Below are 24,473 nucleotides of genomic sequence, written 5' to 3'. Positions count from 1 at the left end.
AGAGTCCACTAGAGAGACACATAAACTTCTCTAAGATGCGTCTTTGTTCGCAATTATTAAAGGTATTGCAAAGGAACTCATTTCCGTTCTCTACATGCATTTTCGCATGGAATTCGTTGGCTATTCATAGGATACGATTTGCCCTAAGAGCGTAGAGAGTTTCTGTGACAGCTGTAATCAAGGTGCCATTTGGCAAGTGGAACTTGGGCTATTCCATGTCCTTGAATTAATACTTATGGCCCAGCCATCGTAGTCACAAAGTCATATGCTCATAATCAAAATTGAGTCATAATGAAAAGAACTCGAAATTTTATTCATAAGCCAACAAAGTACATCATTGTCTCTTAACCATTAGGAGAATCTAATCCAAATGCTAGCTAATGCAAAACAATGGTAGTCGTCTAACTTCTTTTGGTAATTCAAAAATAAATGTGACCAGGTGAGTAGAGAGATGTCGGTGGAGAAAGGCTCGCTTAAGTACCACTAATCTCATAACCTTCCTAGACATCACACTTACTTTGGGTGAGCCTACTCTGAAGAAAGACTAAACCATTGGCATTTACTACAAAGTATATGGCAAACAAAGTATATGGAAATTGCTTATTACATCTCTTGGAAAAATAAAGACTTAAACAGAATTGGCGATCTATTGATCCCAGCCAGATTTGTAGTCTTCAACCCTTCACTCTAGATCATCTTCTTGATCTTCTTGTTCCACATAGTGAGCTTCTTTTGCTTCACAATATGCTTTGTAGGAGGTGACAAGTTCTTCACGAGCTCTACAAATGTGTGCCCAATGCTCAGACACTCCACATCGAGAACATACATCTCTTTGCTCGAACTCCATTGATTGAGGCGCTTTGAAAGCGTCATTTAGATTTAGATGGCTCTTAGTGTTGGTGGCGCCACCAACATGGCCAGAGGCGTTGCCTCCCTCTCTCTTTCCACGTTTACCTCTTCGGTTCCGTGTTCGCCTATTTTGGTGGTTACCTTCCCAAGTAGAGCGATTATATGGATCAGAATGTCCAGAAGTATACCTAAGATTAGGGTTTCGCTCTTGGAGCCCTCTCTTAGAGGTGCGACTATAATTGGATTCCGGAATATGCTCTGTTTCCACGGATCTCGAATTATAGTTATTCACAAGGATATTGTCATGCTTTTCAGCGACATTCATAGCTCCAATGAGCTCATGAAACCTTGTGATCCGTCTTGCATTTACATCGATTCGATAGTTCTTAGCAACCATCAATGCAGAGATGGGGTAGGTAGAGAGAGTCTTCTCAATCAACATCGCATCTGTGATCTCTTTACCACAGAATTCCATTAAGAATTTAATGCGAAGTGCTTCCGAGTTATAATCAAGAACTGACTTGAAATCACAGAAGCAGAGGCTATGTCATCTCACCTCTAGGTCAGGAAGCAAGGAGTCACGGACGTTGCCAAATCTTTCTTCGAGTGAGACCCGCAGCCTTCTGGGGTCTTCTTCGTTCATATACTCGTACTGGAGCGAATCATCCATATGACGAGTCATTAGGATGATGGCTTTCGCCTTATTTGCCTCTAAGGCTGCTCTATTTGCTTCCAAAGCTTGAGCTTGCCCAACAGTTAGCACGTCCTGGCTATGATCGAGAATCATATCCAGGATTTCATCAGCCTTGAGATGCTGGCGGATATCACGAACCCACCTGTGATATCCAGAGCCAGTCGTTCCCAATGGAGCAAAGTCCAATTTATTCAGGTTACTCATCCTGAAAGAGAACAAGAAATTAGGGTTAGTTTCGGAGCGAAATAGGCTACCACGAAAACATATGAAATTTCTGAGTATAGTCGTTTGCAAGAAATTAGGAATTTCCGAGCGTAGTCGCTTCCAAGAAATTCGATTCCAAGAGATATTGGATTAGATCGAAACAATGATGTAAGTGGTCAATCATAAATTCTCTGCAAACTCTATGTTTGGAGATCTCAGCAAGCTCTAAGTTTGGAGTGAGCACGAACCCCCACAGTTCGGCTTAATTTGGTCTCCCCTATAATGAAGAAAGGGGGGTAGAAGAAGGGAGGTTGCAAGTCCCTGAAAAAGAAGAGAAATTGAATTTAAAAACTCTAAAAAACGGGAACGTTTAGTAAAAAATACCTCGAAATAAGTCTCCGAAAAATTTAACCGGAAAAAGTTGCCAGAAAATGGCCCAAAAAGTCGCCGGAAAATAGTTTACATGAGTTGACCGTTGACCGCTGACCGAGCTGATGTGGCAGTGGGTCCCCGGATGCTGACGTGGCAAGCTGATGTGGTTGTGCTGACGTGGCAGTGTTGCTGACGTGGCAGACTGATGTGGTACTAGCTTTGGTTAGTGGGCCGGGTCTACTTTGAGCTTCTGGGCTTGTTCCTTTCTTTCTTCCTTTTCTTTCTGGTCTTCTAGTGGCAAGTGGGCCGCGGGCCCCACAATTTTCTTTTTTTTTCTTCCGTTTCTTCTTCTTTCTTCTCTTTCTTTTTTTCTTCTGGCCCCTCCTTCTCTTTTTTTTTTTTTTCTTCTTCTTTTTTTCTTTCTTCTTCGTTTCGTCTTCTTCTTGTGCCCAGCTTGTGGGCTCTTCTTCTTTCTTTTTCTTCCTTTCTACCTTTGAGCCTCTACTTCTTCTAGTTTTTTTTTTTGGGACAGCAGTGCTGCTGCGAGGGTGTGGAGGAAGCGCAAGCGAGACCGATAACTGGGTTCCTAAGATCGAAGACTTCAAGGTGTGCTGCGGAGGTTGCTAGGGTTTGAAGACTGCGATATTATGGTTTTAGGGTTAGGGCTTCGTGCTGATAACGTGTTTTAGGGAATCAGAAATTGAGAGATAATCGCTGTGTATTCTCATTGATAATAGGGGCCTCTTTATATAGAGGATTACAATGCATAGAGTTAGAATCATACAAGGAAAGATAATCTCTAGATTCTTCTAATTAAACCCTATTACCACTAGGTCAAATAACCTAGAGTTTGGGCCAAACACAAATAGAGATATCCTTAAACAGAAATTAGTTTTATATTATTAAATTATTTTTTCTCTTTTCTGATAATTATTAAAGGTTAACCATAGTTAATATATGGTTATAAGCTAACATACATGGCAAATTTTGATTGGATGGTGGTATCACCACCTAAGAGTTAATGGTGAGCAAATTGAATTCCTAAAATGACCAGCTTACAAAGGAAATTAAGCCATAACATCTCGGCCTAACTTTTCAGCTGCCCCATTTCTATGGAAAGAAGTAAGAGGGATCACGCTACATTAGCGATTTTAGAATACGGAACCACAAAACTAACCAATAATTTGACTAGTCAAATTCAAGTTCGTACTTGTTTAGATCAGCCTAAAAATCAGTCTCAGTCAAGCTTTTTATGTTTAGTTTTCTATTTAATTGATTGCCTAAAGTTTATGGCGCTTTAAAGTCAAATTGAACTGGGAAAATTGGAATTGAAAGCCGCCTAGCTTGTTAAACAAGCATGCAATTGGTCAAGAACTACCTAACTGATAATAGAAGTCCACTTGAAAATAGTAAGCTACATCTCTTTCGGAAGCTATATAATTGATTAGTTTGTTGAAGAGAAATTATAGAGTACAAAGTCAACACTTATGTTGCAAGTAACCGTAACCATGTATCCTAGTTGTTAAGGAAATTAACTTAAAAGAAAGTTCACATGTCACTAGGTCAGGGTCCCTATGTTATTAAGTCACTAGGTCAGACATAGTTCACTATTTTTTTTATATTTGTTTTCACTAGCTCATTGGGTCTAGGTCATTGAGTCAGTTTAGAAACACCATGGGTCACTCTGGATTAGTTTTCTGACCTACAAACTAACCCATAGAGTGACACAGAGTGACCCAGGTTAGTTTGGAAATTGATCCAGTACCAATGGAAAACATTAAAAATTAGTGAACAGTGTCTGACCTAGTGACTCAACGGCACGGGCGAACTTGCTCTTACTATGGGTGAGTTTGGAAGCTACTTTAGTTAGCTATTATTTAGGTTTCAAATTTCGGTTTCGGTTTCGGTACTTCAAATTTAAGAAAAATTCGGAGAAATTTTTGATTTTTGTAGAAATTCCGGTTAAAAATAAAGAAATTATATTAATTGCATTTATAAAATGATATTTTTGAATGAAACTTTTACATAAACTAAACTAACCTATAATAAACATATTTACAATGTAGCCTCTCTAAAATTATACATTTATAAAATAATTGTGATATTTAAGATGTACAAGTAATTAACTACAATAGTAGGTTGCTAACCTAGTGTTTTTATCTATATGTAATTATAATTGTGCTGTATATTGATAATGTAAATCTGATTTACTTTTTTTTTTTATGGCTGGAACCCAGTGGGAGGCTTGGTCATCATGCCTTTTTCACTAATAATTAGAAAAATACAACCGCGGCCACGTGGGGGGGGGGGGGGGGGCGGGGGGACGTAATACCAAAACCCCGTGAATAAAAATGAACAAGTACAACAAAAGCAACATAAAATATTAAGAATAAGTGTTACTACAATGTGGTTCGATCTATATGGTTGAATTGTTTTCATTTAGTATCATACAATACCGCTCCCAAGTACATGAATTTTGGAAATGATTTTGGTAGCAAATAAAGGCAAAAAGTTTTTTTTTATTGTATTCAACTTGATTGGAAAAAAAAAATCAAAATTTCATATTTTCTTTATGAAAATATGAGTAAAAAACCTCATTGTCAATGGCATACAAATTTCAAAGTTTCTCTTGACAGACAAAATTTTTGTGGGAATTTTTAAATATATTTTGTGTGTGTAGATATTTCAGAAATTAAGAATTTAGAAGAAATGTACGGAAAATTTCAAAAAAATTTGGGAAACTCTTGACTGAAACGATATAGCATATAAATTTTGTTTTGGAAGTACCAAATTACAGAAATTTTGATGAAAATTTCGGTAGTTTCATAAAAATTTGAAACCTTGGCCATTATCAATAGTTCTAATAAACATAATAATAAACATAGGTTTTACCGGATAAATTTTTTAAGCTATGACCATTTGGCTGTTGATTTTTGAATAACAATCAAATTCTATAATAATAATAATAATAATAATAATAATAATCCCGTTTAAATCAATAGTTGGCACCATAATATCATCTCACATTGTCATGCATGTTACAGAATTACACTGTCGTAGCACCACACCCTGAATGTGAACAAACCTTCTTGTATTGGAGAAAAAAAAATCATATTTCTAACAGAAATATATACACCATGTGCAATTAGAAAGTTCAACCATAGTCATCTTTCCTAATTAATTCTCCTCAGATTCTAACAATGCAGCCTATATAATAGATGTCATAACCAGTATTGAAAAGCAGAAACTCTCTCTCTCTCTCTCTCTCTCTCTCTCTCTCTCTCTCACAGAGTTAGCCATGATGCCCAGAAATGCTATTGCTACGTTAGTGAAACTGTTGATGGGATTTCTGTGCATAACTGTATTTCATTTCAATTACGGAGAAAGCTCATACCCAGGTGATGCAGGTACTCATGGCAGCACTTATTACCAGGACCCAATAAGGCGCATGGCTTTGATGAAGGCTTCATTACATAACCTCCGCACTGTTGCCGTCTCTAGTCCTCAAGGATCATCATCATCACGTGTTCATCACGCGACTGAGTATGGTGCTGACCCGACCGGAATATCGGACAGCACCGAAGCACTCCAGCAAGCTATTTCTGATGCCTTCATATCTCGTATTGAAGGGGCACACTTGATGGAGGGTATTGCTGATCTTGGAGGCACTCAGCTTCATCTTGATGGAGGGACATACAAGATCAGCCGTCCGTTGCGTTTACCAGATACCACCGGTGCAGGAAACTTTATGATATATGGTGGATCCCTTCTCGCATCCGACAATTTTCCGAACGACCGCCATCTGATCGAGTTGTGGTCAGAGTCAAACTCTTTCAAGTACGAGGACATTACGCTCAAGGACCTTATGATAAACTCAAATTTCAGAGGTGGTGGAATTGCAATTATTAATTCACTAAGGACTACTATAGATAATTGCTACATATCAAGTTTCACTAGCAATGGCATACTAATCCACGGTGGCCATGAAACATTTGTTAGAAACTCCTTCATCGGCCAACACAGCAACGTTGGCGGTGACCATCGTGAAAAGCATTTTTCCGGCATTGGAATTGACATTAACGGGAATGACAATGCAGTTACCGATGTGATTATTTTCTCGGCAGCGGTCGGCATAATGGTACGAGGACAAGCCAATATTCTCACCGGGGTGCATTGTTATAACAAGGCCACCGGATGGGGTGGGATTGGAATTCATATTCGGTCACCCGGGTTGACCCAAACCCGGATTTTGAATTCCTATTTTGATTTCACGGGGATCGTGGCCGAGGACCCCGTCCAGCTCCATATATCCGGATCATTCTTCTTAGGCAATGCCTTTGTTTTGATAAAATCCTTGAAGGGTGTGATTTCTGGGCTAACCATTGTCGACAATATGTTCGCAGGTGATTATACTGGTACGCAAATAGTCCAATTTGATCAATCAAATGGACAATATTTCACCACTATTGATCAAGTTGTGGTAGATCGAAATGTAGTACGTGGTATGATCCTTAAATCGACGGTGGCTAAGGGGTCAAAGTGGAGTAACGGGACAAAGTGGACAGTTGATTTCTCAGAAGTCCTCCTTTTCCCCGACCTGATACAAAATGTCCAATACACATTGCAGGCAAGTGCATCATTTCCAAACCATATTCTACGGAATGTGAGTCACAACCGTGTCACGGTAGAAACAGATGTGCCTGTATCAGCGACGTTGCATGTATTAGTGGATCAAAGCATGCTTGGCTATGTATTATAGTGGAACAGAGATAGTTAGTCATATATCAACAACTGATAGTCATTAGCATTGAAGCACAGTTCTTATTAAAGTATACGAACGAATACTGCATGTATACATATATAGCATAGACATACATTTTTATTTTCTAAATGAATGTTCTTTTACTTTTTTTTATTTATTTTTTCTTTTCTTTTTCTGCGTTTTCGTTTGCCAAACTATTTTTGGTGGAAAAGTAAGGTGGCGTTCGGTAACGTTTTCAAGTCATCTTTTTCATTTTATAAAATGAAAATTGCTTGAAAATGCGTTCGTTGGTCTGTTTTCAAAAATGCAGAAAATAATTTTTGAAAATAATTTTTTATTTTACTCGTAAAACAGGAAAACGACAAATAGACGTTTTCACTTTTTCATTCTCATATTTTAGAAAACACGGAGATATTTTTTCCAAAACAAAGAAAAAAAAGTATGTTCTCTCTTCTTCCATATTCTCACGTCGCTATCTTCTTCTCAGGTCTCTCTCTCATCTCTAGTCGCAATCTTCTCTCGTTTTTGAAAATTGTTTTTAGAATAAGCTATCGGACACATTTTCGGATCTCAAAAATCCAATCTTGTTTTCTCGTTTTTATTTTCAAAATCTGTTTTTGAAAAATCATTTTTAAAAACGTTACCGGACAAGCCCTAAGTCTTCGAAGAATGTTCTTTCAGTCTTATTGGACTTTGTAGCTTGGCCAAGTCGTCAAGTGTCTAATTAGACTTTGGACTCTAAGCATTAATTTGAAGCTCCAGCTTTCTTGGCTATCGATTTCAAGCGTCAATTTTAGGGTTTGAGAGATCGCCAACCATGGCTAGGCATCTCTATACCTGCCTCCATCTCCGATGGAGAAAAATTCCGGCCCATCCCTTGGTGTCGCAGCTTTCGAGTACGGTCCAGGCTGTCCTTCCCGTTTTTTCTTTTTTCTCCTTGAAGTTGAGATCGGGGGCTTTCCCTTTGTCTCATTTTGTTTCACGTCAGGGTTTGAGGCTGAGTTCCAGTTGGCAGCCAACTGAATTGGTGGTTGCAGGTGGTTGGCGGATCTGGGACCCAGGACTTTTCACGGTTTCGATTGAGCGGGATTTGGATCGGGTTTGGTTGGCTTCCATTCTCCAGGGATGGCGACGAGGGCGCTTTCAATTGGATCGACATGTGGAGAAGAAGCAAGGCTACCGGAGTTGTGGGGAGGATGAAGGGCAGCCAGAGTCTTACTCTTCCGGCGGCTATGTGTCTTCTCGAGCTGCTGATGCAAGCGTAATCTCTCTGTCTGGGTTGGCTATTGCTACGGAAGTCAGGGTCTCTTGCTCGATTTCACTGGTACCGAGGTGCCGGACGGCTGGAAGCATGGTGACGGGTTGGTGCGACGGCGGCAAGATCACTAGTTCGTTTATGTTGGCTGCACGGGCAAACACTAATTGGCTTTGGGCCTTGCTTTGTGTTCCAAACTTGGGCTTGGGCCCTATTAGGCTGTTTAGGGCTGCAGCTGTCAAGGGCGGCAAAGTCAACGATTCTGTTGTCTTGGTTGCTAGGGCTAACCCTAGGTGTTGTTGGGCCTTGCTTTGGTTTTCTGATTTGGGCTTGGGACTTAATGGAATGCCTAGGGCTGCAGCATGTGGTCAATGTGGGCCTCTTCAGTTTTGGATCTGGACTTGGGATCCCAGTGGCTTTTTATAACAATTTGGGATCCAGGACGGTTTTTGTCTAGATACCTAATTTTAATTGGGATCAGTACCCGCGAAGAACTGACGGGATTATTGGTCTAAGGTTGTCAGCGAGTCTGCAGATGGATTCTGTAGAAAAATTTTATTATCAGTTTCTTATTCGTTTACTCACCCCTGAGCTTCACTCAATAGGTTGTGTGATATTGCGTTTAGCGGTATCTCTTTCTGACGGCCCCACAGGGGCGGGTCACTGTGTAATATTGCTTCTTCCATATTGAATCAAAATGGCTGACCTCCTTCAACTAAAAAAAAAAGTGTCAATTTCAAGAGCTATATCTTTGAAGTTAATTATTAGAAAGTGAGAAAAATCTCTACTGCAGTTCAACAATGAATGAGCCTCTCTTGTTATAGTTCGACTAATTCATAATTAATGCACGAAGGTCTTGGTTGATAGGTACTTAATATGATCTCCTTAATTAGACATGTTTAGTAATTAATTAACACAATATATATAAAACTAATTCTATCAAATTTGTTTCAACATGCAAACCACCCTCATGCTACCAAAAAAAAAAAGAGTGAAATTCACATTCCCTATTTTACAATCCACACTTTGTGTTTTCTTTTTTAGTACCGTAAATTTTTTATTTTAGTAAAAACAAAATTTGAGAAAGTTAATTTCATTCTTCAAACAAAAAGGTAAAAGTATTTTGAATTTTGAAGGAACATATATAAAAGCCTTATTTTCTGTCTTCAGTGTTGGTATGACAACTTCGCCAATGGAATATCCGTCGTCAAAAACCTCCCATAAAAATTAATAAAAAAGAACACATAATTACCAATGAAACGTGTAGCATCTCATACAAAAGAGAAAAAAAAAATTAAAAAAAAGAAGAAGAAGAGATACATAGCCCATAAAAGTTCATCGTCTAAAGCCTCCTATTAAAAAGTAAAACAAAAAGGGACACAACTAGCCGAAGAAAGTTTCCTCGGCAAAATGTTGGACCATATTTCATATACATATTTACCCCCTAAAGCAATGAAAATAACTTGTCTTAAAGTCCAATTTAGTGTTGACTAATCTAATTCCTTATTTTGTAGGAAATCATGATAAGAGGAGGAAAAAAAGCTAATTAATTTTGAACCCGGAAGGTGGAGATTGAGAAAAGAATAAAAAAAAAAGCATGAAAATTGAATTCCAAATACGAATCGAAGATATCGGGAAAAATTCCAACCACACCACCTCCACCGACCACCACACTTTAGTAGCTCTACCATCCGTCATGGAACCTACTTAAGTCTCTCAAGTCAATTAATGACATATTCACTATGTGTTGGGGTAGTGGATTTGTATAGATCGTTGTTGGGATCGTTTGATTAGCTTGATCTCCTCTATTTACTCATTCTGAGTTCAAGAACTTGGCCGAAAACTTCTTGAAGTTTTGTAGCAACTTCCCCACACTTTCCTTGCATAAATGTTGGCCTGTTGCAGTGGTATACTTCCTGTGATCTGGAGCTAGAAGCTTCGTATGGTTTTGATAGATGAATAAAAGTACATGAAAAGGCTCATGAAAAGACATGTGCATGGGAGCTAGAAGTACATGAGCAGAAGAACATGAGATGCTTGCTGCAGTTAGAGATATGTTATGGTACTGCGGTGAGGAAGAAATAGATTTTTGGTGGTGGTTGATGGCTTTAAGGTCATTTAAAGCTTGAAACTGGTTTTAGATTGGAGGATGGGAATGCTTGGTTTGTCGCTTAAGGTTTGCTTGTGGGATGTATTGCTTGGAGTTTTATGATGTATTGCTTTGAGGTTGTGTGATCTATTGCTTGGTGGTTCTCCGCTGAAGCAACCATAAGCCTAAATTTATAGGCCGGAGGAGGTGAGTCCAATATACAAGTTCATGGGATAGAACTATTGGACTTGAAAGAGAACCACAATGTTAAAGCCAAATCTAAAAACAAGGCAATATCCACACAACTTAAAGGTAATGTCTATTGTACTATTTTACGTGAAGTATGAAATTAGATCAGTAGCAGAATTCTATGGAAGAGTGGTTATAGTCTCAGTTGAATTGATAAAAGTGTATCTCATTTGGAAGAGTTGTATGCTACTTATAGAATAGCTTATAGCAAGCTAATCTTAGAATAAATAAAAAGAAAAATATAATTGAGACTTTGTATTCAACACAGAAGAAGAGGAATTATTGCGGGGTAAAAGCAAATGTTATTGTTTGTGAGGTTGGAAAAGCTATTGATTTTATGGTTAGGGCATATGACTATGTTTAGGCCAATGGGTTTGAATTCTCCTTCTTTACTTGCCCATGTAAAGATTTAGATTGTCGGGCCTAAATTTTTGTCCCCAGTCCAAAACCGCCAACAACTGAAAATCAAGAATGAGCCTCATGTACTTATATATGTAACCTTCCACACTACATTCAATCTTATAAACCCCAAAAGCAAAATAGTGGCTTGGGTCCACGTGCGTGGAATGATGCTGAGTAAGACAATTGAAAGTGAATTACATGATAGAGAATTTCTTCCAGCACAACGGGTTGCAAGTCATTACAACCCATAATTAGTCTTTTCGGATATTACTCCCTTTCTTATTTTCATATTATATATCGGATACCTCTTAAACATGAAATATTATTTTTTGGGTATCAACATTATTGTCATGACATGCATTACATCCACTTTACCATCATTTCCACCTCCTTTTTGTTGACATTTAATTTCTTGCTCTTTCTCCCTTGTGTCCTACATGAGAAGAGAGAGGTAGCTGTTTTTCGTCCTCTCTTCCTTTTTTTTTTTTTTTTTTTGGTCAATCCCTCTCTTCCTTTGTTTATGCTCTTTCTCTTCCTTTTTATTAATATCTCATCTTTCTGTAAGTTTCCCAACACCCATTTTCCCTCACCACCTATATATATTACACCTTCCTCCATCTCCCAAAATCCAAATCTCCTTTCAAACTCTATCTCCTCCATCACCACCACCATTTCTGATCTCTATATCTCCATTAACACTGCACTACCACATCATTTTTTCCACCTTCATTTCTATTAACATTTTCTCCTCCTACTCCACTTATTCACACAATACATAATTCAAGCTTTACTATCTTTTATCATCAAATCTTCAAGAGCAAGAAGAAGTGGGTATCACATCCATCACCATCACCACCAAGACGTGAACTTGGAGACCATCCGACACACCAGCAAGCCAACTTTATCCCTTTTACTCTATATTTTTTTGTGTTTAATTTGGTTATGAAGTTAGTGTATGTAATTATGAGTAAGTTGTATTTTGATGGGATTAGGGTTAAAAGGTAAAAAGAATGAAAAGATGATGTTTTAATCCTTGATCGACTTGCATGAATTTTTGAATGATTAATTTCAGTTTAACCCCCATGAGGTTTGGGGGTGTAATCATGTCACCCCCTCTACTTTCAATTTTGAATTTTTACCCCCCAAGTTTTTCAATTTCAGTCAGCCGTGTCCAATTTCTCTGATTCCATCGAAATTGAACGTTAACTCTGACGATCTAATCCACTTTGAGGGCTAAAATGGTCATTTCAAGACAAACAACTAAAAAAAAACTCCCTTTCGGGGTTTCTCTCTCTTCTCCAAATCCCTCTCTCTCTCTCTCTCTCTCTCTCTCTTCTGCAACTCTCTCTTCTCCAATTCCCTCTCTCTCTCTTCTATAAAAATCATAGTGGACTTCACACATTGACAGTCGTTTTCTACAGCTGGAATCTAGCAAAAAGAAAACGAACCCAGAAAAGGAAATATTCATACTCAACTGCATATTGCCAAATTTGAAATCATACAACTATGCATACTCAAGTATACAACTCAATTGCAAATTGCGAAGTTTGAAATCACTCAAAGTCTCAAATCAGTACAGAAAGCAAATATTCATACTCAATCATCCAAAACGGCAAAACAAGAGCAACTCAGAATCATACACTAGTGAATATCCAGTAAAGCCGCAACTTACCAAGCAAGACTTCGACTGAAGAATCGAACCCAGAATGTGGAAGAGAGCAACCAAGAGCAATGACCAGTTCAAGACTTCGACTGCAAAGATCGCTCCCGAACCCAGCCCGCAGCAAAGAGCCGCACAACCACTGGCCACTGCCATTGGCCAGCAGAGAAGCTAGCCAGCACCGAGATGTAGGATCCGAGATCAGATCCTAAACCAGGTTGACCGCACCCAGATCCCCCAGCCGTCGCCTCCTCGAAAATCCAATCTGCACGCGTGCAGACTCGACCCAGAAGCAAACAGAGAAGCATCTTCGTTTCGAGAATGGGAGACTTCTGCATGAGTGAGGAAATTAAAGAGGAGGAAACAACGAGAAAAAGAAGAGGATGAGCGGCCATGGCCGAACAATGGGTGCCCAGAGCATTTCTGGGTAGTGATGAGATCAGCGCGTGAGGTGGTTTCCAGCGTCACCGGACGACGCGGAGGTGGTTTCGGCTGGAGAATTCAGATCGGGCTGTCAAACCCTAGGTTTGTCGGAGGTCTTCGGCTAGTTGAGAGCAAACTCGAGGAGGAAGATTTGAATAGATAGAGAAGTAAAAAGATCGATGTGGATGTCCTTGGTGGCGACGTCGTCCTATTATATTAAGGGATTGGTGGCGGTGATGGCTTCTTCGGGTCAGGAGGTGACGCCATCAGAGGTGGAGAAAGGAGAGGCGGAGTCGTCGACGTCGTCATCGTCATCCTCGCCAACAACTCCTCTTGGGGGGAGGAGGAGAGGTTGTCTTCGGCATCGTCTTGGTCGGGGGCCATGGTAGTGGTGAAGCTGTGAGAGAGAAAGAGAGAGAGAGAGAGACTTTTTCTTTTTTCTTTTTCTAAATTTTGAATTAACCATTTTAGCCCTTAAAGTGGGTCCCAATATTTGAGTTAAAGTCCAATTTGGACGGAATCAGATCAATTGGACATGATTGACTGAAATTGGAAAGTTTAGGAGGTAAAAATTTAAAATTGAAAGTAGAGGGGGTGCCACCCCAAAGCTCAGAGGGGTAAACTGAAATTAATCAATTTTTGAATTTTTTGTGTCTAATTACAACAAGTAGTAGCCATATTTACGCACCCTTAATTGCTTTTGACAATAACTGGTGGGGATTTTCAGTATTAATGTCATGTTACAGTATGCAGCATAGAGAAATATTTTCCCAATTTGGCTGTTGCAGACTACCGCTCTCTTCCCTCTGTCTCGTTAGATATGTAGGCTTAATTATGGATGTAAAAACATTGAAATAGAGTTGCCTTGAAATGAAATGAAAAAAAAAAATGGATTTCTTTTTTTTGTATTCATAAACTAGCTTATCTAACTAGTTACTTGTGTATAAAGTCCTCGTTTATCTGCTCATACTGTTGCAAGATTTACTTTGAGAATTGAGTTGTGCTGATGTTGTTACCTGGAAGAAGAGTCTCCTTCTTGGCTAGAGACCTATCTTCAATTTGATATAGCCCTTTCAACTTTTCAGCTTAATAAAATGGCTCTTCCATGATCGATCCTAGTCAAAGACTATAAAGTGGTTTTTTTCTAGCCACTCTAACCCTTCTGCTGTCCTAGCTGTTGCATAATGAAGATTGCTTATTCTTATTGTATCCTAGATGAGAATTCTTATTGTTCAAGTCCAGTTGAAACCACATTTCTAGGAACAAAATGCAGAACAAAGTCCAACTTCATAAGATATGAAGTGAATGGAATTGAAGAGTAAAGTAGCAAATGCAGAAGCAGTGGCAAGAAAAACTTAAATATTATTTAAGCTTTGAGCCTCAGACAAGAAACATTTTTGTATACAATATATATTATATATGAATATATTATTCTTTCTCCAGCGGTTACAAAAGATATCAACCTCTACATACATGAAAAAGAAGTAAATAAACAATAAGGACCAACTAGAACTAGCTTTTATTGGTTCCCAGTTGTATTGTCAATCCATGAAAGATCCTCTGCTTGTGGTTCAAAGGCTCAAATCCTTTTGGTAGGCAATTGCACCAGAGTGCGGTACTCTCCGAGAGCCCACAATGGGAAGATATTTCTATATGCTGCATAGTGCAACATGGCATTCCTCATGAAAACTCCCATCAGTTCCTGTTGGGGGAAATCACCGTCATCCAATTGACCATTCATCAACACCCTTGCGGCACGGTGGATAGGAGTTGGATCTCTCTCAGCCTGTCGACCGTGAATTAGACCCATCAATCCAAGGGCAGTTTGCACCAGATTTGTACTGTCCTGAGCTGTGTATTTCTGTATAAAACACAAAGCAGAAAACAATGTCATCAGTTGCTTTTCACGGAGAGAAAGAAGAGTAAAGTATCTCAAGATTTGTGGTTAGTTATATACGTAGAAGTGGAAGAAGAATAGTACCTTATTTGTGCATGAGGTGTAGTGCTCTCCCCAACCACCATCTTCCCTCTGTGAATTGAGCAAGAAATCGACACCTTTACGAACAGCCTCACAGTTGTTGTATGTTCTTCCAGCAGCCTCTAATCCTTTGATTCCGAACCATGTTCCATAGACAAAGCAGATACCCCAGTTTCCATACCATGAACCATCAGGGTATTGGATACTTTCAATGTAGTCTGCAGCCCTTGTGATGAAGTTGTTAATCTCCTTCCTTCTGTGACCAGGGTACAACTTCCTAAACAACACTAGGGCCTGGATTGAAGATGAAGTACACTCGATGTATTCGTATTCAATGACAAGGTCCTCAAGAAATTCGACGGGGTTGAGCCACTGAAGAGTGAAAAGAAATGAAAATGTAAATGTTATGATACATACTTAGAAGATTTTGAAATGAGCTAGTATAAGATTTTTGGTATTTACCTCCAACCATTTAGGAGCTCCAGTTGGCTCCCAGGCCGATACACCACCATTTGGACTCTGTAGTGACATTATGACATTGACAGCATCATACATACACTCAGCTTCCATTGGCTCACCAACAAGCTCTGGTGACATCATTGCAAACAGACAGCAGCACTGAAACAAAAACAGTACAAGGTCAGCACCATTGTTATAGTGAGGCTCATAACTTTCTACTCGAGTTAAGTGCGGTAGTCTTGAATAAGTAAGCTCAGTTACCCTCAATGCTTCTGCAGTGCAGTCAGACACTTGCCATCCATGATCCCGATCAGAGAAAGTCCAGCATCCTTTAGAAATATGACGGAAATGAGCCAAGTAGTCGCCGGAAGTATTCATCCTCACCTATAATGTTTTCAAAGAGGTCAAAATCATTAGGCCAACAGAAAATGTAAAGGATTGAAGAAACTTATTTGTTTTTGGGCTTCAATATGGTACCTGAGATTTCTTTAGGAAGTCATGTGCCAGCTTAAGTACAGGTCCAAATTCATTGTTGAGATTCCCACAAAGCAATGCTTGAATCACAAGAGCACAATCCCATGACTGACTACCGAAACTCTGCATCTTGATACCATCTTCACCGAGCCAAATATAATCAGTGACTCTAGGAAGATGCTTCTTAAAAGCTTCTCCACTAGGATCCTCAGCCCAACAAGCAAGCATCATCAATGGCTGTCAAAATCAAATGGGAATCGTTATTAGATCATTAGAATTAAATGCAGGCATACATATACACTGATGAAGAGGTTTATCACACACTACATACCTTTTCAACACATCCAATGGTAATGTAGCGACTGTTCTCGTCTTCGTAATGAATTTGGTCAATGGTGAATTGAACAGCATTGTCTCTGATCTTTTTGAAGGGCCAGATTTTGAGAAGAGGCTCACAAACATTGTAAAGACTATCCCACATAAAGCGCTGTACTCTTCCATGAGGATAGTAGTTATCTTCCTGCATTAGTTAACAGTATATACTACAGTCAGTTTATGAATGTGAGTATAGTCTCATGATGTATGAACTCAGCAACGAAATGATAAACTCACTGTTGCACAATGATGGCGCACTTGACTCCACTTGATTTGATCGTAAGGCTCATTGTAGATTTCTTGTCTCAGTTGCTCAACAAGAGGAGTGATTGGGCCAACAAATCTTGTTGCATAAAAGTAGGACATGGGTAGGTAAGTCAACCTACAGTAGCAAAACATTTTTGCTGCACATATGAAGTGGTACTAGTTAGAACCAGAGAGTTACTGAACCATGGAACTTCAAATGATCTGAGAGCAAGTAAAATTGTGCTTACATGGATGAAATGGAAGCAGAGTAGGGTAGGTCCAAAACTCTGGGGGCATTGGGTTGCTTCCTTCCCAATCATAAACACCAAGTATCTGTAACACAGCAAGTAAACTCAGCCATGTGTACAATGCAACAATATCATAACACAAATTCAGCATTAAAGTTTTTAAGTATTTCATACCGCCATCCAGGTCTTTCCCCATGAGGCAGAATATTGTGCACCACCGCGGTCAAGAATCCATTTCCGGGCCCTTGCACAGGCGTTGTCTCGACCACCCTCAGGGCCTTCTCCGAGAATACGCATCATACAATAGTTGAGACATGTGGTGAACATCATACTAGGCCCTGCAATGTGCAAACCCCAGCCACCATCTTCGTTCTGATGGTTGTATGTGTAGCGCAAGATTTCCTTCTTGTACTCGGCAGGGAAAACAACATTGAGGTATCCTGGTATGTATACACTCATGACCTGCATATGAAGAAACATGTACGACAATTAGGCAGCAGTGAAATGCATTTTCACCCAAGACCCAATTTTTACTGTCATCTACTCATTCTGTTACTGTAAAAATTTATTGACTGCGGTAACATACCAATGGAGGAAAGTAAAAGTTTGGGCCAGCATTCTCAGCAGGCCAGTGACCATGGGGTGACTGCAAGGCATTCCAGAAGGAAGCAGCCCTCTTGTATGCAGCTGTGGCCTGATCAAATGTGATTTCCTCACCTTCCCCAATTCTCACCGGAGGAATTTCTTGCTTGAAGTTTCTCTCTCTTAGCATCTGCAATTGGGTAAAAAAAATAAAAAAAATAAATAAATTAGTTAGGACTTTCTATTAATTTGCACCCAATATATTATTTCTGGAACTAAATTTAAGAACCCAATGATGAGGAAACAATCAAAATCTTGATCATTCAAAAATGGCACCCTCAAAGAATAAAGAATAAAAGAGGGGGGCAAATATCACTATCAAGATGTGACTTTCCCATGATTTAGATTTTTTTTTGTTTTTGGTAAAAAGAAAAAATTGGGTATATCTTATCTCAATATCTCCTATATATGGACAATTTGTATTACATTATCTATAAGAAAAGACAAACGCTACCCACCCAGCAACCTCAAATTTTGGCCTGCTCTTGACCTTAACACCCCTCAACTCTGTCCTCTTCTGTGTTTGAAATAGTTTTTCTAAAGAATTAAGATGGTAAACAATTTCTGGATATTTTCTTGAGCCACAATAATCAATTGAAGTCTCCATCAAAAGCTTAGAAGTTAGAACGTGAGTGTAGTCGAAGCAACCCAGATATATTAACCAACTGAGAGATCCCAATATAGTAGAACGTAGAACTATTCAATATAAAAGATCAATGGATCAATAATGTTTAGTTAGGTTGGACTTGTTAAACTGTATATTAGGTAGCTTGAATTATGCATTCTATTTCAGGGTTTGTTAAAACTATCTTTTTTTCAAATAAGATATCTTTAATATAATCTATGTTCTCATTTGAAGAATGAGCTAACTTTGTTTGACCAATAAGAGGAGGAAATGAAAATTATAAAGAAAAGGTTTGCCCATAGAAGTATGCCAACTAGGCACACAACAAGTTCACAAAAGTTGACCAATCTAGTTTAAGAAATTTTAGTTGAGAATTTTGAAGAAAAAAAATATTATATTTATATTCATACGATTATGTCACCTGTTTCACCTAATTTAAAGGTGGAAATAAACATTAACATGAAATCATACAGGACAAGAGAAAGGATCTGGCTTAGATTTTTTTGTTAATTTATTTTCAATGAGGTATCTATTAGCTATTCCAGGTTGTGCAATTAACTAATTAATAACTCGCCATGTTTAGGTGAACATGCACAATCTTCCTTGTTGTCAACAAAAACAACGTAATCTTCTAAGATTAAGTTGATCTTCAAAATGTGCAGCACTAACTAATTTGTTTTGTTTATTTAAATTTTGATCGGTTTAAAACTTGAAATACATTTTTCTACTATATGCAAGTAACTACTGACATGTATTATTTAGTGAAAAAATATGCTTGATCAAAATTAGTACCTGAAAACGCCAGAGGAGGTCACTGCTGGGAGCAACCTTGTAGCGATTCTGGTAGAAATTCTCACGAGCGGCCTCAACCTCGGCGCGCTCTTCCGGTGTGCCTGCATCAGGGTCGAACTCCCATGTCTGCCTCCCGTGGAAGTTGTTTGTGCTGAAGAGCAAAGGGTCATTGTCACCCTCTCCGAACTTAATCCTCCACATCTTCTCTTTTTAGTTGTACGACAAGAAACCTTTCTCTATAGTACTGCATATGAAATGAGGTGAAATTAGTACACTGATTCAGAAACCTTGAACAACCTTAAGAACATCTGTAAGTAATAACTACGAGTGTATTTATATACATACATACATACATATATATATATATATATATATATTCAAGGCTCTTGATCATATATAGATGTTTCGACCGCCCATATGAGCTTTTAATTAGTACCAGAAAGCTTGGGGAAGATCGAAGATAATAAGCTAATTGCAAACTCAGATGGTGTTTAAGTACTATATATATGACTAAAGCTCTTGATCATGTATATATTTCAACCACCCTTTTGAACTCGATCCTACCCAAACTCTCTCTGTAATGACCAGAAATGTTGCTGGAGATCAGAGACGGGAAGTACTGAAAAGCTCTTTGAATATAATATATGATGGCTGGTGTGGACTTACCGGCCGATCTGAGACCGGTTGCTGATGGAGTGAGAGAGGAGTGTCCTGAAGAGAGAGAGAGAGAGAGAGAGAGCGAGAGCGGAGTTTGATGAGTTGTGAATTGTGATGTTTGAGATGCAAGGGATGCCCACTTTATATAGATGGGAAGGATGGGGAGGCCGACAATAAATTATAGCCCACCTTGTGTCCTTGTTTATATTTTATATTGTGTAATTCTCAGTGTGGAGTGAGTTAGTGTGCATGTTTTGTGTGCATGTAAGAGAGAAAGCATTATTGACCAAAAATAAAGTGAGAGAAAAGAAAAATTATACTTAGGTGAAACAATTTCATGGTCAACTTTGGTGTTTTCTCCGGCCAAATCGTCGATCTGTTGTTTTCTTCGAATATTTTGCCTACTGTAACATTTTCATAACCAACTTTCTTATCCATATTTCTTTTTATTTCTGAGTTACATTCTTCTTCATTTTCACAATTAATAGATTTGGCACAAACAACTCTCTAGCCAGCCAAGGGAATGCATGTATAGGAGACTAGGACCGGCCTTGACATTTTTAGAGCCCTAGGCAAATTAAAAGAGTAAAAGTACTATTATAAAAATAAAATAAAAAGAGTAAAGGTACAAGGCATTGCATGTTTTGTTTTGGTATATAAAAGTTATATATAAATATTAACTACGCAATTTTTATTTTTATTTTTTTTAGGAGAAAGGAATCAGGTTCCTTAAATAATGACCTCGCTCTCTCGATCAAGCTAGAAGAATTCGAAAACTAATATTAAAAACTCGATGCACAAATCAGCCTACAAAGAGCAGAGCTAACCAAAAACAAAATAAACCAAATTAGAAAAACAAAATGCAAAAAAGGAAAAAAAGCGTACACCTATCCAACCCTAAATTAAAGCAACCGACATGACAAGCATTGACGCCTAAGACCTTTTATGGTGTACATCACCACTCTTCACTTAGCACACAATAACGATTAAGGGCATAATAGATTAATAGGATGAGAGCCGAGCCAAGCTCAATTATTGAAAGCAAAGAAAATGGAATACTACCACTCCCCCAAAAGCCCTCACAGGCCTGATAAAAAAAAGAGAAGTTATAAGAGAAAGAGCTTTCCCAGCCAGACCCTAAGCAAAGGCCCAGGAAGGCGGAGGCCCACTAGCCAAAGCCCATCTCCTACACAACACCTCTCTAGACCCGCCTACAACAAGCCGTCGAAGAAACAACCACCGGTCACTAGTCCAGCGATCGACTGTGAACCTCCACCACTGCCATGGTCAACTGAGGAAGCTCCTAGACCAAGCCACCGCCACCAAAACCTAGCTCACTACTAAGAAGACCTACAGGATCTGATTGGAATAGTTGTCGTTCAACCCTGTAGTCAGTCGTCGCCTCCTTCCGATGCAGCGCTTGTCAAATTTGATCCCCGATGTAGCCCAAACACCCTCAACCACTGCCTTTTGCCTCAGTAATTGGAGCCTTTCCAACATACCTAGATCGATCACCGACGCCAAGCTATACCACCATGATTGTTGCCAGAGCACCAAAGCCGCACCACATAAGCGAAAACTTGAGACCAGCTGCCTGGGATACGGGCACCGTCGCCAAACAAACTGAATTGATCCGTGCCACCGATCTCGTCACCGACCTCACTACCAGCCCTTCACCGATCCACACACCTTTCTCTCTTTGGAGCATGTCGCTGCCTGGTATGCGCCACGAATGCGAAACTAGGGTTTCGCTAGCCGAGGTCACTTCGAGACTCGTAGAGGCCTCCACATGGATTTGTTCTAGGAATTGTCTTGTACAGCCTTTTTGTATTAACTACCCAATTAATTTGAGTAGATTGTGAGAAATTTAAGTATATTAAATCTATTCAATTTAAAGCAGCCTAGCATGGAACCTCCATGTCTTGTGTTCGAGTCTGAGCACCCATCAGTTTGTGGTTAGCAGGTTTGAGAGGTCTTTAAGTTTGTATGTTTGCAGCAAAGGATTAGTCTGGTTTTATTAGGATACCCTCGTAGGTCTTGATCCGAAATTGACTAGATGGGTGTTACTAAATCACACGTGATCGAGGTGTCTTATTATCTCACCCCGATAAAAATAAAAAATAAATTACTATTATATTTTACTTCATAAATCTCTCACAAGCGTACTTTCTTGTTGAAACTATAAATTTGATAAAATTAATAGAAGGTAATTAGATAAGTCAAAATAAAGTTTGATACCTTAAGATTAAAATGTAGAAAGAATCTTAGGTATGGTAGACGTGCCATGTGATTGGTACGCCCAACCAATCATGACTCATATAGAGGAGTATGAGGGGATGTTTTGGGTATTTTATTTTAATAAAATAGAGGTAATTTTAGAATACAATTAAGAGACAAATAAACATGATTGGCTTGACGTACCAGTCACGTGACATGTTTGCCCTACGTAAGAATTTCTTGAGAAAGTAATCATGATATGACATAAAATCAAGTTTTATTCACCAACAATATGTTTTAATTTTTTGTCTCTAATCTGTTCCTTCTCTAGTAACACATTTTAAAAAATAGTTAGGAAAATTATTGATATTTGTAATTTTCTGCATCATTGATTTATACAATTTACGAATTTTCTTAATAAGAAATTTTTTTAAACCTTTTTTTGATAATACAATTTTTTTATTTATTAAGAATCAATAAAATAATTTTAAAAAAAGTTCTTTCTCCAGCCCGTAACAGTAGTTACAATGAAGTTGTCTGCAACACTCACATGCTCTATCTTGGCATATATAGTTGGTTGCATTATTTGGTACAATCCACACTAAGTGGGGAATAATCCTAATTGTCTCTTTTGTAAAATCCACATAAATGATGTGAAGAGTTCAGTACTAAGAATAGTTTGTGAATAAAATAAGAATTTGCTAAAATTAAAGGCATAGTGCTATATTTTGGCTTTACTATTTATATTGATTCCTGAAAGGAAGAAATCAAGAAAACGTGAGGTTACGTTAAGGAATAAGTTTAGGACAGGTGGTAGGGTTCGTGGAAGTCAGAGCTCCAAAAAACCCAGATCCTCTTGGTCTAGGGTTTTGAAAAAATCTGCTCGTCCAGTGGCGCTCGGGATCAATATGGGTTTGCCTTGCCGCTCATGAGTAGCTGCCGGACAGGTTATTGAATGCTATATTGCTCGGCTTGGTCTAGAGACTGGTTTAGGCTCAAGGGACAGATGGGTGGTTGGATGGTGAGCATCAGACGAAGGCTCTATGCGTGGCGGTTAGGTTGTGCAAGGATGGCCTGAGCGGCGGCGTGGGTTTTGCAGATCTAGTGGCAGAGGCATGGGTCGATTAGACTGAGCGGCAGTAAGGTTCTCAGGGCTATGCAGCAGCGAGGTTCTAGCTAATCTGATGTCGACTTGGTGAATGTAGAGTTGCACGGCGACATAGGCATATGTTGGACTCTGGGTTCCAGCCGGCGAGGACATGGGTTGGTGCAGCTGGATGAGGCGAAGGCACTACATGGCCACAGCGCTCAATGGAGATGGTTTTTGGGCTTGCTCCAGCAATCCTGCTGGACCTGGAGATTGGGCTTTCTCTTTGAGCTGCTGGGCTTCAATTTGGGCTAGGGTTTTTGCTCTCGGCCCAATTCTATGTTTTTTTAGTTTGTCTAGATTACAATAATTCCTTGTATTAGGAAGCTAAGCAATTATGCGTACCTATGTACCTCTAGCGCCTCTGGAGTAGTATCGAAGGAGGATTCCCACTATCTACGTATTTAATGTGTAATGAATAGGTCTATTTCTATGTACCACTGTGGGTACCAACACTATATTCTTGTCTGTCTATGCCCTTAAATGACAGCGGAATGGTATGTAACGGCTTATTCTGGTTTATGATGAATATATTATCTCGTCCCATGGGCTTATTCAAAAAAAAAAAAAAGGTGAGGTTATTTGTTGTCTCCCAATTTAAAAAGATGGAATGTAAATAGGGACCTTGACCCAAAGCACCAAAATGTGCAAAAATTATTCCACTTACCCCAGCAAAAGATTTTTGTTCCCACTTATACACTTTAACAAAAAAAGACCATTTTGCCCTCAATCCAATTAAAGAATTACAAGCATTGCCACTGTGTCTTCTCCCTTCTCTCTCTGATCACTCTCTCTCTTTCTCCTCCCCCCTCGTCCTTGTTCATGCCGGCATCGATGCCACACCAGATCTCGTAGGTGCTAAGTCGTCGGGGCTGGATCAATTTTGCCTGCACAATTCATATCCTGGTCGGCTCGTCAGCGGCAAGGAGGCGATCTAAAGCTACGTGGTAGCCGGAGTCAAACGAAGAGAAACGCCAAAGTCAAACGTTTGGTCGGTGCGTGGAGGCCGGAGCCGAGGAGCAAAGACGACGAAGCTATGTGAAGCCGATCGCCTGGTAGGCGATCTTAGAGTCGAAGCTCTGAAGCACCGGCGCCGGCTTTTGACTTGGTTGCCCAAAGCATTTTCTGGGTGCTAGAGCATGTTCCAGGTGCCCAATTTTTTTTTTTTTTTTTTGTGGAAAATGAGGGTAGTTTTTTGTTTTTTTGGTAAAATTTGGGCAAAAGACCCAAAAGGAACAAAAAAAGAAAAAAAAATTATTGGGGGGCAACAGACGTCTTGAATTGATATTTTTTTAATCAAAGTTTTATTTGTCTAATTTTAGAAAGATTAGTTCCCATTCTGGCAAACTAAAGTTCTATTGGCGGGGAATACAGGTCTATTAAGGGGTAATAGACCTTTATTGGGAGGCAATACACATTTATTGCCCCTCTATTGGGGGCAATAGACTATTAGGTTAAGTAAAAATTTAAAAACCCCTTCTGTCGGACAATGATATGCATGATCTAATCACGACACCTGAAGAAACCAAACAAAATGCATGTTGTCATTGTTGCATGGAGAGTTGAAGACTGATACTGGTCGATCCTGCTCTCCTTGGCATGCTCATGTACTAAGATTTATGATTTATAATGTGTGTGTGTGAATATATATATA

The 24,473-nt window shown here is 39.2% G+C and overlaps 2 protein-coding genes across 2 annotated transcripts; one reads left to right on the top strand and one right to left on the bottom strand.

Moving 5' to 3' along the window:
• Positions 1-5,375: 5,375 nt before the first annotated feature.
• On the top strand, positions 5,376-7,010 carry LOC112189100 (polygalacturonase QRT3). The gene has a single exon (XM_024328375.2). It carries the CDS (start codon positions 5,418-5,420, stop codon positions 6,876-6,878), a length of 1,461 nt encoding a protein of 486 aa, XP_024184143.1. The 5' UTR covers positions 5,376-5,417; the 3' UTR covers positions 6,879-7,010.
• A 7,329-nt stretch (positions 7,011-14,339) lies between these two features.
• LOC112186812 (beta-amyrin synthase) lies at positions 14,340-19,616 on the bottom strand. Its single transcript, XM_024325339.2, has 12 exons — positions 19,465-19,616; positions 18,799-19,042; positions 17,326-17,511; positions 16,914-17,201; positions 16,740-16,824; positions 16,483-16,649; positions 16,202-16,390; positions 15,874-16,107; positions 15,658-15,780; positions 15,400-15,555; positions 14,941-15,309; positions 14,340-14,820 (listed from the first exon to the last, which is right to left on the bottom strand). Exons 2-12 carry the CDS (start codon positions 18,997-18,999, stop codon positions 14,539-14,541), a joined length of 2,280 nt encoding a protein of 759 aa, XP_024181107.1. The 5' UTR covers positions 19,000-19,042; positions 19,465-19,616; the 3' UTR covers positions 14,340-14,538.
• Positions 19,617-24,473: the final 4,857 nt, after the last annotated feature.

This window comes from Rosa chinensis, chromosome 2, assembly GCF_002994745.2.
Source record: "Rosa chinensis cultivar Old Blush chromosome 2, RchiOBHm-V2, whole genome shotgun sequence".
NCBI classification, from domain to species: domain Eukaryota; kingdom Viridiplantae; phylum Streptophyta; class Magnoliopsida; order Rosales; family Rosaceae; genus Rosa; species Rosa chinensis.
The sequence above is the reverse complement of the archived record's forward strand: the minus strand, read 5'-3'. Positions and strand labels throughout refer to the sequence as shown.